The 14,368-nt window shown below is 34.2% G+C and overlaps 1 protein-coding gene across 1 annotated transcript in view; it reads right to left on the bottom strand.

Moving 5' to 3' along the window:
* CENPE (centromere protein E) overlaps positions 1-14,368 on the bottom strand; it is a 73,850-nt gene that overhangs the window by 43,319 nt on the left and 16,163 nt on the right. Inside the window, exons 13-23 of the mRNA XM_079921080.1 lie at positions 14,192-14,350; positions 9,797-9,941; positions 9,044-9,132; positions 8,272-8,439; positions 4,421-4,495; positions 4,077-4,196; positions 2,079-2,201; positions 1,832-1,997; positions 1,289-1,443; positions 479-793; positions 93-365 (exon numbers count right to left, since the gene is read on the bottom strand). Coding sequence (XP_079777206.1) covers positions 93-365; positions 479-793; positions 1,289-1,443; positions 1,832-1,997; positions 2,079-2,201; positions 4,077-4,196; positions 4,421-4,495; positions 8,272-8,439; positions 9,044-9,132; positions 9,797-9,941; positions 14,192-14,350 — 1,788 coding nt within the window. The remainder of the gene's footprint in view (positions 1-92; positions 366-478; positions 794-1,288; positions 1,444-1,831; positions 1,998-2,078; positions 2,202-4,076; positions 4,197-4,420; positions 4,496-8,271; positions 8,440-9,043; positions 9,133-9,796; positions 9,942-14,191; positions 14,351-14,368) is intronic.

The raw sequence follows: 14,368 nt of genomic DNA, 5'->3' as shown, positions 1-14,368 counted from the left end.
TTTTATAGCTATTGCTTGATCATAAATAATAAATGATGGCTCCTGTAATGTTCTTAAAGAGGCTCTGAGATTTCAAAGTGTCAAAACCTTACCATGTTTATAGTATCCTGAATGTCACTTTTGAGTTGGTCCCTCTCAATCTGCAGGCTCTCTTGGAGTTGTTTTTGATCATCCTTTTCTTGGGTTAAGGTTTTTACTTCTACTAAGGTTTGTTGAAGTTTCTCGGTAAGCAGCGTTTTCTCCTTTTCTACAGTGTGCAGCCTAGAATCTCTACTTTCTAATTGTTCCTTCAGCTCTTCCACTTCTTTTAACCTTTTTTGATTCTCAGTTGTTTTCTGCTGAAGTTCTTGGGTTTTGTGAGAGAGCTTTAAGATAAGAAAAAGTAAATGTGAAAAGCAGAGCATTGTGCGACGTACACGTGGAAGCCAAACCCCATTAACACTAAAGATCATTTCCCTAGAGGGTGTCTTGTACCAACCTCTGTCTTCAAAGCATCCAAATTTAAACCAAGTTCTTGAGCTTCTTTAGAGAGATTTCCTATTTCCTGTTTCAATTTTGCATTCTCTTCAAGGACCATCTTATACTTTTGCTCAAATTCAATATGATGATTTTTAACATCTTGGAATTCTTGATCAGTGCTTTCATAATTCAACTGGGAAGTTGCTAGGTCATTTTTAGTTTTCCCAATTTCTTCAAGTAAATCTTGAATTCTACTTTCCTTATGAGCTACTTCAGAAAACAATTTATCTTTTTCCGATGTTATTATACAGAGCTCTTCAGATTTATCATGTATCTATGGAAAAGAAAGCAAACTTAGCTATGTTAGCAATATATGATCTACTTAAGCAATTTTCAGGAAAAAGCTTTCTCTGCCTCACCTCAATTTCAAGACATTGAAATTAAGCAAAGGTTTGACTGAGGAAAGGCAATATTTTTATTGTGACATCTCTTTAACAATATATTATCCTGTTTAACTTTACCTTCAAAGTTTTGATTTCTAATCTCTGGTTCTAGTAAGGATTGCATGGAGAAGGACAGTAGAAACACAATCAGCATGTGCCTTTAATTCCTCACCTATCATTTTAAAGTGTTTTCTAACTTTCTGGTGTAGCAGGCATTTCATGGTTTTTCTTAGAATTTGACTTATATTTCTATGGCTAACAAATTGAGTCAGGCATTTACAGTCTCTTGGCTGGTACTTTAAAATAAAATATGGCAAAATATTTAAGGCACTATTGCAAAGGTTTTTATTTTAAGGTAAGAGTTGTTTGCTTAAAAAAGTGTTTACCTCCTTCCTTAGCATTTCTACTTCTGAAGGTAAAGATTTCAGTTCTGAGAGCAAATTAACTTCTTTGTGCAAAGCTTCATTTTCTTCGACTTCCTTATTCAGTGCTTTCTGGAGATGGGTAATTTTCCTTTCCAATTCCATATTAGACAGTAAATCTAGGAAATTTTTAGTAAGTTAAATAAAACAGCTTGCAGTTGTTGGGTAAATCTAAATTACATACATAGTTAGATTATTTAACCAGATTATATAAAATTTATTAAAGAAAGAGCCAGTGTTGGTAAACCACTCATCCAATTGTTAATCACCTTGTCCAAGATTGGGTTCAATTTATTTGAAAAATAACTTTTAAACCCTTATGGTTTGAGGTCCAAGGAAACATTTATAAATACAGATACCAAATGACATTAAAACTTCATATTAAGCTATTAAAAACACCAGAGAATAATGGATTTTTAATTACTGCAATATAGTTGCAAAATCTTTTAGGTACATTTCTGTATAAAGTCAGATTTGCAAAGAGATAAGTCTGAAATGATGAAATACCTTTTGGAACTTTGCCATCTATAAGGGAGGTGAGTTTTGTTATTTCATTAAAAGAAGATTGTAATTCTTTCTCTAGATCAACTTGCATTTTCTTTTTCGCCTCCAACTGGCTTTGATATAACTCAATATCATTTTCCATTTGCTTGCATGTACTTGCAAGTTCTTTCTATTGAGAGAAACACTGCAGATTCACAGAAATGTACTGATCATTGCAACTGTTTTTACAAATATTACAAAAATAACTTACCATTTTTTCTTTCACCTTTAGATTTTCACTTCTGAGAAAGGCTGATTCTCTCTTGGCATCAAGAGCTACGGTTTCAGCATCAAGCAGAGTCTGTTTCATTTGTTTTAAGTCTTCAGTGTTTTCCTATACACATGACAAAAGGGATTTTGTGAAATCTAACTTTGTTAGAGTTGGAAAAGACTTAACACGTACATGTATGTTATTCCTAACAAATCAAAAATGGTTAAAATATGCGAATTGCCAAATGTATTTTTGGAATAGATTAAAAAATTAACACTTCAAATAGTAAAAATATTTTAGGGAATTCCCTGCATTCTAGCGGTTAGGACTCGGTGCTTTCACCGCTGGGGGCCTGCATTCGATCCCTGGTCGGGGAACTAAGATCCTGCAAGTGGCACAGAGTGACCAAAAAAAAAATATTTAAAAAATTCTGGCTATATTTTTCAAAAGGATAAAAGCATTGTATAGAAGTACTATAATTCTGTTATTGTTTAAAAAGGTTAACACAATTGTTGCTCAGCTAGCCTCTTAAAGTTTGATAGGTATTATTTTAAGTTACTCTCTGCAAAACATGACAGATGACTAGCTAATAGTTAAAATTAAGGATGTTAAATCACAAATTGAAAAGAAAAAGATAAATAATCCAACAGAAAAATAGAGAAAAGATATGAACAGGCAACTCACAGAGGAGAAAATGCAAATGACTGATAAATACATGAAAAAAAATCCACAGTCGGGCTTCCCTGGTGGCGCAGTGGTTGAGAGTCCGCCTGCCGATGCAGGGGATGCGGGTTTGTGCCCCGGTCCGGGAGGATCCCACATGCCGCGGAGTGGCTGGGCCCGTGAGCCATGGCTGCCGGGCCCGCGCGTCCGGAGCCTGTGCTCCGCAACGGGAGAGGCCACAACAGAGAAAGGCCCGCCTAACGCAAAAAAAAAAAAAAAAAAAAAAAAAAAAATCCACAGTCTCAGTTTTAGAAAGAAGTGGCATTTCAACATGACTTGCACTTACATGAATTCAACCGTATGTACTTGGCAAAATATTAATGCAAACATGCATGCATGAATGAATAAATTGGATGAATAAAGAGAAAAAATAAACATCAATTTAAAAAAATGGGCAATTCTATTTGCCATTCTATCAACAGATACTCCAGGATGATATGAAAGTGCCTTTCTTCCCAGGGCCTCAGAACAATGAGAACACTTTTAAAAAGAATCACTTGTCATTAATAGAAGGTAGTAAAAGAGTACTAATAGAAGGTAAGAAAAAGTACTCTGAAAAACTCAAATGAAAACAAAAGAAGAACAATAGAAACTAATATTCTAAACTTTCCAGCTAGTAACTGTTGCCTTTTTAAAAAAGTTAAAAACTAGAATCCAACTGATAGTTTCTTGAAGTAATCAGGTGGATTGAAAGCAAATAGGAAAAAAAAGTTAATTTCACCATGAGATTCAATACTATTTAATGCCATGATCTTATACCAACTAAAATCACCTACAGCTATAGCTCTGAAAAATATCAAACTGTTAAAATAGTTACATAATTATAATGAGAATGCATTAATATCTATTAATGAAATTAATGAAATTTATGAAATCATGCTCAATTACATGTTTTACAGTTCTAGTTACTAATCAATGTCAAGTGCTTACCTGAAGATATTGACTATACACTTCTGCACTTGTATAAAACAATTGCAAAACATTAAAATTTTTTGAATTACTCATTTTTAATGGAAGCTCATCTCTAACTTACTTATATTCAATCAAAGGATAATATCCTTAACTCTCTATGATTCTTTATCCATAAAATGGCAATGATACTAATAGTGCCTCTCTCATAGGGTTACTGACAGGATTAAATAAAATACTATATTTAGAACAATTAGAACAATGCCTGGCACACAGTAGGCTCAATATAAACTTTTGCGATGATGATGATGACAGTATACTACAAATGCCAAAATGATGACACAACAAAATAAACCTGATTTTTACCGATGAGTATGGCAAGTCCATTTCCATACTTTCTGACTTCTGAGAGTCTATGTATTTCTGTAGCTTCTTAATCTGGTCTTCCTTTTCTCTAAGCAGCTCTACTTTTGAACTTAGTATATCCTAAAACAATTAAAGGAGAATGAAACAATTTAATTGGGTTTTAATTCTAAGGAATTAAAAAGAAATTATATTTAATAGTTTAAATTGGTAGATAGTAAAATTCAAAACGTTGATATTTAAAGAATATAATTCCTTCTATTTTCTGAAATCATGCTCAATTACATATGATATATGTTTTATAGTTTTTGTTCCTTATCAATAGAAATACCAACATAAATGCTCACCTCAAGATCTTGATTATACACTTCTGCATGCTTAACTAAATTCTTTAAGTTGGAAATTTCATGAATTAGTTGCATCTGTAAGAGCATGTGAACAGGCAACAGAGCAAACCAATAGTTAATAAAGCAAAAAAAAAAAAAAAAAGATAGCATTCATTCACCGCTTTAGAATCACCAAACACAATAAGAAAGACTGGGAGATCAGTCTAGTTCAACTACCAGAGATCAACCGTTCAAGCTACTGCAATGAAGCACCTCATTATTTAAAAATAAATAAATAACTAAAACCCAAACTCAACCAACCAAACAAAAAACATCCCCAAACCCCACAAAACAAGCAAATAAGAAAAAAGCCTAAGCATGACCCCCAAAACAGTTATGTCATGTTAATAAAGCTACAATAAGGTCAAAAGCAAATTAGTACCCACCACTGTATAAGATAGAGTGGTAATCAAACCTTTATAAAAAACATACTTTAAATAGATTTTTGTTTTGGGTAAGCTAAGTGCAGAAATGTATTTATTCGATAAGATTTTTTTCTCTTCCCATAAATTATCCACCTAGCTTTATACTGGCATACTTTTTAATGAGTTGTGACTTGGAATTTAGGTTTGGATTATGACAGTTTCATGTGGTACCTTTATAATATTATTATAAGAAAATAATATTTTCTTCACCAAAGCTAAAGAGATATGTATGGCATTATCAACTATTACCTTGCTGGTTTATTCTACAGGAAATACTGGAAAGATGATGTTATTGCTTTATATTGTTCAACTGTCTAAAAGTATAAAGGATACTTAAAGATACAAGTACTTCTATTAAAGTTTCCTTTTTATCAAAATATCTGTAGCATTAAATATTTGAGTACCAGAAACTTCTGTGTTCAAAAGAAGTAAACTACAGTTTAACAAAGATAAACATAATTACCCTGAGAATTATTTAATCATTATCAGATGAGTCCTTAAAGAGTAAAAGCAAATTCTAGTCAAATGTAAGGGACTTACAAAAATAGCACCTTGTTTAAATAATATTTTCTGGATGTCTAGTTCAGTCCTGACTAGTTTTAGATTTTAGACTAGTGCTGGTTTGACATTCGTATTTTAGGTCGGCATGAGTCAACAGAAATATAATGTGAGCCAAATTTATAATTAAAATTTTTCTAAAAGCCACCTTTAAAAAAAGTAAAAAGAAGCAGGCAGAATTAATTTTAATATAATTTATCTAACCTAATATATGCAAAATATTATTTCTTCATCAGTATTAAAAAATTAATGTAATATTGTATATTCTTTTTTTCATACTTAAGTCACTTGAGACTGGCCCCATTCCAAGTGCTCAATTGCCATATGTGATGAGTGGTTACCATTGTTCAGCAAAGTTTTAGACATCTGTATTGATTATAATTTAAATTGGCTCTATCTTTTACCTTTTCTTCTGTTTCTAACTTTTGTGCAAGAAAACCACATTTGTCAGGAATGAAGAACTAAATAATCAACATTAATCTTTGAAAACATCTAGAAAGGAAAGTTCCCCCACTTCTCATTTGCAATCACTCTTCATTTTAAGTACTGGTTCACACAAACAGAAAAAGATTAAGTCACTTTTGAAAAGAGCTGAGTACACTCTCCCAATGATGTTTAAGATGCAGAGCATAGAGAAAGTACACGATATGATAGGGTTAATCCACTGTTACAAAGAAAATATTGCATATTTCAACTGTAATTTTCAGCAGGTGAAATGAAATAATTAACTTCTTAAACATCTCCAAGTTGTGAAAATTATAAAATTAAATCAAGTTAAAATAGGTAGAGAGATGAAATTTCTCTTGTTCCCTGATCGTGATAATACTTGCCCTTGTTTATTCCTTTCTCTAAAATTACTATTCAAACATCTTATATTACTGTATCCCCACTTGAAAATTATCCACAGCTTTAGTGATTTTTGACAAAACCCTTAGGAAACTAGGGCAATGGCCACATATTCTAAGGCCGTAATTTGACCTTTACTCCGTTTTGGTTAAACTTTTCCCCAAAATGTAGGTTTCAGAACATATTTTGTTGCATACACCTACACTTGTATTTGTAGTTTAACATGAAATGCATATTGTAAAACTGTCTTTGAACAGAGTAAGTTTATATTACTTAAACTTTTAGGTTACCTCACAGAACCTAGAATTTCAATGTGTGTCCAAGTAAAAGTAAAGAGAATAGGATTATTTTCCCCCTTAACTGTAAAAAGAAAAAAAAAAATCGAGATGTTAGATTCAAGGCATATATTCTGTGTTATTTTGTAATCTTTTCGTGTGTGAGTCAATTCAGTGAGCTTTGATTTTAATAATTAATTGAATGTATAAGTGATGTAAGAAAAATTAGAGAAATTACTGCTACACATATGCCCAAAGGTAATTTTATACCTTATTTTTTATAAGATATATACAAAAAAATTAGGTGAGATTTTGGAGTTAGAAGGGGACTTGGCAAGCTCCTGATCTAACTTCAAGGAGGAAGATACACAAAAACGTAAGCCCTGAGAGATGTGATGACTTGCTCAAAGCCTTGCCAATAATTCGTGACAGGCTCAAATCTGTGGTGAGCTAATAAACAGCAGAACTAGGGCTTCATTCCAGGTAGTTTGCTCCAGAGACCGTGCTCTTAACCACAACACTAGAGCACCCCCTCTCAATAAAACTGTTTATGAAGTCTACTGTTCTTTTCATGAAGTTTTACATTCTGTGAATTCACAAATTTTAAAACAAATTAAATGAAAGTCTGTAGAGAAGTTATAGACTTTTGCCTCTCAGGATATAATACCTATGAAATGTAGGAGTAAATGTAATTTGTAGGTAGAACAGAAATAATAGTTTTGGCACAGAATTTTTTTTTTCTTTTTAAAAAAGAAAAGTAGGTGAGAAACTTTGATACTGAGGAAAAGGAACTGTGTCCCTTTGGGCTCTCCATACAGAAATAAGTAGCTGCAAATTAACTCATGTTTTACCTACATCAAAACACCAGCTCTTATTTTTGAGGGGATTCGTGGATCACGTCACAAGTCTGATAACAGCTATGGATTCTTACTCCACAAAACTGAATATGCACTCCAAAATTCTATAGAATAATTTCATAGGGTCTATGAACTCTAGGTTAAAGACTCTTCACACTAAGAAATTGCTTGAATTCTTCTGGACAGTTACCAAGTCCCCAAAGTCTGATGGTTTATGGATTACATTCTCTTAACATGTAGCCTAATATTACACACTTGAAAAATTTAAGTGATCCATTTCATTTCTAAAAATTCCATTAAAATTATTTAGTATTAATTATACTAATTTTCACAGTAACTTTCTTATATGGAAAAAGAAATGTGCAAAATTAGCTTCCCTAGCTATTCTAATGTTCTAGCTATTTAGGAAAATATTTTCTAAAGAAAACAAAATCCATTAATAGGTAGTATCCATATATAAAACATTCAGCAACATATTAAAATTCATGTCGGTCTCAGTAGGAAATGGCTACGTTCTAGGCAGGACTTCTGATATGTTAATAAATTAAATATTTTAATATACAAATTATAAGGAAATAACTTCTTCAAGACAAATCCATCAATAGGCACATTCACCAAACCTTCCTAAAGATGTTCTTAATTTCTTCTTCTTGTGCATAAGCACAAGTGAAACAAATATGATTCAACTCTTTTAAAATAGAAATAAATTATTTCTCAAATTCTCTAAATTGTGTATACATATGGAAAATGGTTGGATCCCCAATATCTCAACCTTAGAAATACCTTTAAGAGAATGATACTTCATTTAAATGTGTGGTTTTAGTTTAGTTTCATATTTCCACATCCTTTACCTCTTGATCTTTCTCTGCTTTTCTTTCTAGAGCCTCAAATTCATCCAAATCATTCTTTTCTTTTAATTTCAATTCCATTTCTTCATTTTCTCTTCTTAGTTGTTCATAGTCTAACACCAGATTATCATAGTTTGCACGAAGTGAACTCAGTTCACTTTCTAAGTTTTCCTATTGCAAACAAAACCAAATTTCAAGTCAGAGAGAATTCCAATCATATATTGTTTGTTTCCTTAACAAAATTTGGATTAACCAAATAATTAATTTAACCTTGAATCGTTTGGTGGTTTAGGCCATTTTCTTCTTCAATAACTTTTTAATGGTCTAGCTTGATCCAGAGTGATAAAGGATCTGCATTTTGGTAAATTAGCTAACTTAGAATAGAAGACGACTATTTTGAAAGGGTTAAAATTTAAAAAAAAAAATCATAAACAAATGCTCTGTCTGTGTCTGACTAGAAAAGTTGAGTCAGAAGTAGGAGGTAGCGCTCATAATGGGACACAGATCCTTAAGCTCCTTAGTAATAAAGCTGATAGTTTAACTCTCCACCTGTCTGACTACTATCTTATTTCTCAGGTAGCTCTGAATCTAGGAAATGAAACTGAGGGATTATTTATTGACCTTTAAAACTCTAGTGGCCTTAATTAGAAGCAAAACTGTTACTGAAATTAAGTCAGAGCTAGAAATGTGTTACAACAACAACAAAAAACCCCGATAACAAATGAATTTTAAAAAGAGTAAAAGGATAATACTCTGTAAAATACATTTAAGTTACCTGACTTAGTAGCTTTGTTGCTGGATTCCACTCTATCTCAGTTAATGTATCAAGAGTGTTACTGAAAATATCAGACTCTGAACAGACAGCTATAATTAGAGGGAAAAGAAATTTATCCATAAACTTGTTATTAAGTTTCTTAAAACTCAAAGATAAAAAAAAATCTGATCAGAGGTAATAAACTCAAATTAGCTAATACGTGCTCACAGTATGATCATAGACAAGAATACATTAACAACAAATGTGATCATTTAAATTATTATGTCAATTAAGATCACTGGTTAGAATGAGTGATAACACACAGGGGTCCTTAATACAATATAGGTAAAAAGGACAAATTCTAAATTTGAGATTTGATTATTTTAAGTAGATTTTAAAATGCCCCTAAAAAATATTTATAACTATGTTGGAGACATAATTTTGAAACGGATTCCTGTGTAAACGCCATCCTTTCAAGGTTAGCAGAGTTTAAGGCTGATGTTTGTTATATGGATACTAATTTAACTAGATAATAATTAGAATAAAAACATGTGTTTCAACTATAATGCATTATTCTTAAGAAATCTAGAAATAGAGAACGTCATGAACGTTCACTTTCTTAAAATTACTTATTTTTATCATTATCTCCATTGTAATTACACCTAAAATACATACATTTTATTTAAATGTGTTTATCACATTAATTGAGTTATAAATAAAGTCTCTCTTTATAGGGATGTTTTTATAATTAAAAGTAATTGAAAAAGTACTCACATTCATCAATTTCTCCTAAAGTTACAGCAGCCTTATGTGTTTTTGTTGTTACATTCACTGGCATATTGAATTCATTTACATAGTTTGAGTCTTTCATTTTGTTAATTTTGCCAAGGCACCAAGTAACTCTTCGTTTTTTTTTAGCCTGAAGAGAAAGAAATCAAAATTACCTCACACAGATCTGGGCTCAACATCTTAAAACAAGGGAACTAGTTTCCATTTTAAAAAACCATTGGGACTTCCCTGGTGGTCCAGTGGTAAAGAATCCACCTTCCAATGCAGGGGACGCAGGTTCGATCGCTGGTTGGGAAACTAAGATCCCACATGCCGCAGGGCAACTAAGCCTGCGCCACAACTACTGAGCTCCTGCGCCTCAACTAGAGAGCTCCCACGCTGCAAACTACAGAGCCCACGTGTTCTGGAGCCCACACGCCACAACTAGAGAGAGAAAACCTGTGGCCACTAGACAGAAGCACTGCAACAAAGAGCCCACGCGCGGCAACAAAAGATCCTGCATGCCTCCGTGAAGATCCTGTGTGTCGCAGCTAAGACCCAATGCAGCCAAAATAAATAAATAAAAACAAACAAACAAACCCAAAACAAACAAACAAAAAACCCCACCGACTTGGCAGAATGTTTACTAAATCTACTTTAATATCTTACCAGTTTAAGGATAACCTGAGTTAAGAAAACATATTCAAACTTTTCAAATCAGTATTTAACCCCATAATAAATTTGATGAAACTACTATTTAAATTACATATTTTATTAGAAGGTTTACTTATAAGCTTTTCTGGAATGTAACTGAAAGGAATCGGTTGACTCTCAACTCTTCAAGTAACCTGGGGGTATACGGAAGGGACAGCTGTTGCTGCCCCCTTAGAGCTACTGAAAGCACTTTTGGGTGCCCAGTTCTGTTCCCCTCAGTTATCTGTTCATCTGTCATCTTCCCTAGCTCCTTCCTCTTAGCTGTACGAATGCTCAAGCCTATTTATCTGCTTTTGAGTTTTAAAAAAAACAATCCCTTGCCTCCTCACTTCTCTCTAGCTACCATTTTCTTTTAGTTTCTACATTGTCTTCTTCCTCATCATCTATCTACTTCTTCCTCATCCCTTCAGGGGCATTTCCGTCTCCTGATTCTTATCCCACCCAGCTAGCTGTCTTCATCTCTCATTCTGCTTTGCTGGTTTCTCTTCCCCTGCCCACTTCCTAAGTGCTTGTGTCTTTCCATATTTCACAGCTGGCATTCTTCTCTTGTGTCTCTACTAGTACAAGCATTATCTCATCTTATTTGATCCTCTCAACAATCCTCTATTACTACATCCATTTTATAGTTGAGCTGGGTGTCCAGAAAGTTTGGAGAAGCTGAGTAGAGTCATACAGCCAACTGGAAGCTGAGCCCATGCCTGTTAACTTCAGAGCCTATCCACCAACCATTCTACTGCGTTGCCTGTCAACATTATCTGCTGTCCCCAGAATATTCTGCATGCTTTCATGCCTCTACCACATATTACCCTTTTGCTTGAAATAGCCAGCCCTTTCCACAGCCTGCTCTGCAAAAACCAAGTTGTATATACATGTTTGACTCCAAAGACCTTCCCCTCAACTCCACGTGCTCCCAAAGCCACTCCTGGACCTTGTCATTATCTCAAACTCAAACCCAGACCTGCTCTTAGTACAGTGGCTATCCTCCACTTTCTTGATCCAGTTAATTCCATTATAGTTACTTAGCTTACAAGGTACCTTACTTTATTCCTGTTTCTCTCTTCCTATCATCTTAGATTCCATAGATCATCACTTCAACCATGTTTTTGGGTCAACAGCCTCAAATTATTTGACCCAATCTCTGTTCCCCAAACCTATTCCAACACAGTGTACACACAGATGAATTACACTGTCTTTTAAGACTTTATCAGCCTCCTGAACACTGCCAGGGCATACAGTCAGAAGACTGGCTGCCACCATCACCTGGGTCCTTAATGCTTCCCGGTAAGACTCCTTTCCTCCTTGTTGGCTTTCTTTTCTATTCCCTATAAAGGCTATACTATTTCAAACTCTTAGCATTGTCTATGAACTTGTGTCTCCACCATCTCCTGCTATCAGAGCAGAAAAATTAAACTTCCTACTTCAGAAAGACAATAAAAGCCTAAACTTACAAAAGCATTACCTGAACTGATGCCTATCCTTTCCTCTGTCCTTGTTATCATGAATAGATGTTTCTCCTTCTAAGGCCAGACCCTTCTACTGTATTCAAGATCCCATCCCTTTGGGTCATCTCAACCCACTGCAAGGTGGCTTTCACTACCAGCACATAACTCAAAATTGCTTTTGCAAATGAGCTTCTTATTTCTAAATCCAAAGCATTTTTGTCTATGTGTATCTTACTTAACTTCTCAGCAGAATGTGACACTGCTGACCACTACCTCTCTGAAATACTCTGTTCCCTTGGTTACCACATTCAGCTGGTTTCCTTCTAAATTCTGAGCTAAACATGGGTTCCTTCAGGGATTCTTCTTTATTGCCTTTACCTAAAAAGTTTTTGTTTCATGGGGTTTTGTGTCTGACCCTCTGTTTTTTCCACTTTCAACATGCTTCCAGAGCAAGCTCACCCACTCCCAGGACTCTAAGTTGGATCTGCAGTAGTTAATGCCAAATTGATACCTCCATGTCAGACCTTTCACATTTTCGACTGCCTGACATCTTAAAATGGAGATGTCCTGAATCACACACTGAGCAGCTCCACTGCTCTTCATTCAGTGTTCCTCAACTCAGTGAATATGCTACCAGCTACCCAGAAAGCCTAGTAATGCCAGCAAGTCATTTTGGATACCTCCTTCTCCCTTTCCCTGCCACTGTCTACATAATCACAAAATCCTGTTGAGTCTACCTCCCAAATAGCTCTCCAGTTTATCCAATTTCTTCCACCTCCAGAGCCACAATCATTGCAGAGGCCCAATCTATCTGATGTACATAATAGCCTCACCTTCCCAAAATGCAATTCCGATTATGTTCCATACAAGGCTTTTCCTTGTCCTTAGCATAATGCAACATTCAAGTCCTTCACTGAGGTTTTAAAATGCCCCTGCCACCAGAAAGTCCAAGAAATATACTGTTTTCCCACAATTTTAAGCTTCTGTACATTTAAGTGTTTTCCTGAAACACTATTCCTTACGCCTTCCACTGGGCTATTTCCTACTCATCACTCAGTCAACAAATTGATCTAGAGCATCTTCTAAATACTTAGAATGGTGACCTGAGCATAATGTCTATTAATAATTATCTTAATAGTATATATTTATTGAGGATTTGCTGAGCAGAAAGTATAGTGTTTAGCATGTACTGTATGTTACTTCACTTAATTCTCACAACAATCCTATGAGGTGGGGATCAAGCTATATATCACAGATAAGGAAACTGCAGCAAAGTGTATTTGAGAAATTGCCCATGGTCAAGTGTTAGGAACTGACAGAACAGGGATTCAAACCCAGGTAGTTCAAATCCAGAGGCTGTGCTCTTAAGAAAATATCTGTTGGATAAATAAATCCCTACTCTAGTAAAAATAAAAACCACAAAAACTGGAAGCCAGAATTTTGATCAGTATGTTTATCTATATTCTAGATCAATTTCCTGATACTAATATTTCTGTTTCTTTAAACAGAAAATATTCCCACATACTCTAGACATCTGTGGTTTCCAATCCCTAATTAATTTTATTTGAAGTTCTTAAGAAGCATATTGCAAATAGATTCCTTGAATATACTCTAGACTCTAAACCATGAAAGACTCCAAATAGCCAAAACAATCTTGAGAAAGAGCAAAGCTGGAGGCATCATGCTTCCTGATTTCAAACTGTATTACAAAGCTATAGCAATCAAAACAATATGTATGATAGTGCCATAAAAACAGACACATAGACAAATGGAACAGAATAGAGAGCTCAGAAATAAACCCTACACATATATGATCAACTAATTTACAACAAAGGAACCAGGAAGATACAATAGGGAAAGGACAGTCTGTTCAGTAAATGATGTTGGAAAAACTGGACAGCCATATGCAAAAGAACGAAACTGGGCCACTATACACAAAAATCAACTCAAACTGATTAAAGACTTGAATGTTAACACCTGAAACCATAAAACTCCTAGAAGAAAACATAGGTGGTAAGCTTGAATCCTTGAATTAGGACCTCTACATTAGGGATCAGTATTTTTTAATAAACCTCTTCTCTTAGGTGTTTTGTTGCTATATAGGTAAATAGCAACACAAAAGTTCTGGGTTTCTTGAATACACTTTATCAAAAGATAAGAAATGCATAACTATGTAATAAACACATAGGAATACCCGTTCTATTCTCTGTATACCAAGTTTAAGTTGTCATCTTTTAAATTCTACCTTTAATTCCTGTTGTGATGTGAGGGAAGAAGAGGTCACCAGCATCCGTGTTAAGTTTTGAATTTTCTCAATCTGCACTTTTTGAAGTAAATCTTTTTCTTCCAAAAGTTGTGCCATTTGGTCTTTTTCCATTGCCTGAGCTCGAGTCTCTAAAGAAACCTACAGAATGTAATATTG

This window comes from Stenella coeruleoalba (genome assembly GCF_951394435.1).
Source record: "Stenella coeruleoalba genome assembly, chromosome: 4".
NCBI lineage: Eukaryota > Metazoa > Chordata > Mammalia > Artiodactyla > Delphinidae > Stenella > Stenella coeruleoalba.
The sequence above is the reverse complement of the archived record's forward strand: the minus strand, read 5'-3'. Positions and strand labels throughout refer to the sequence as shown.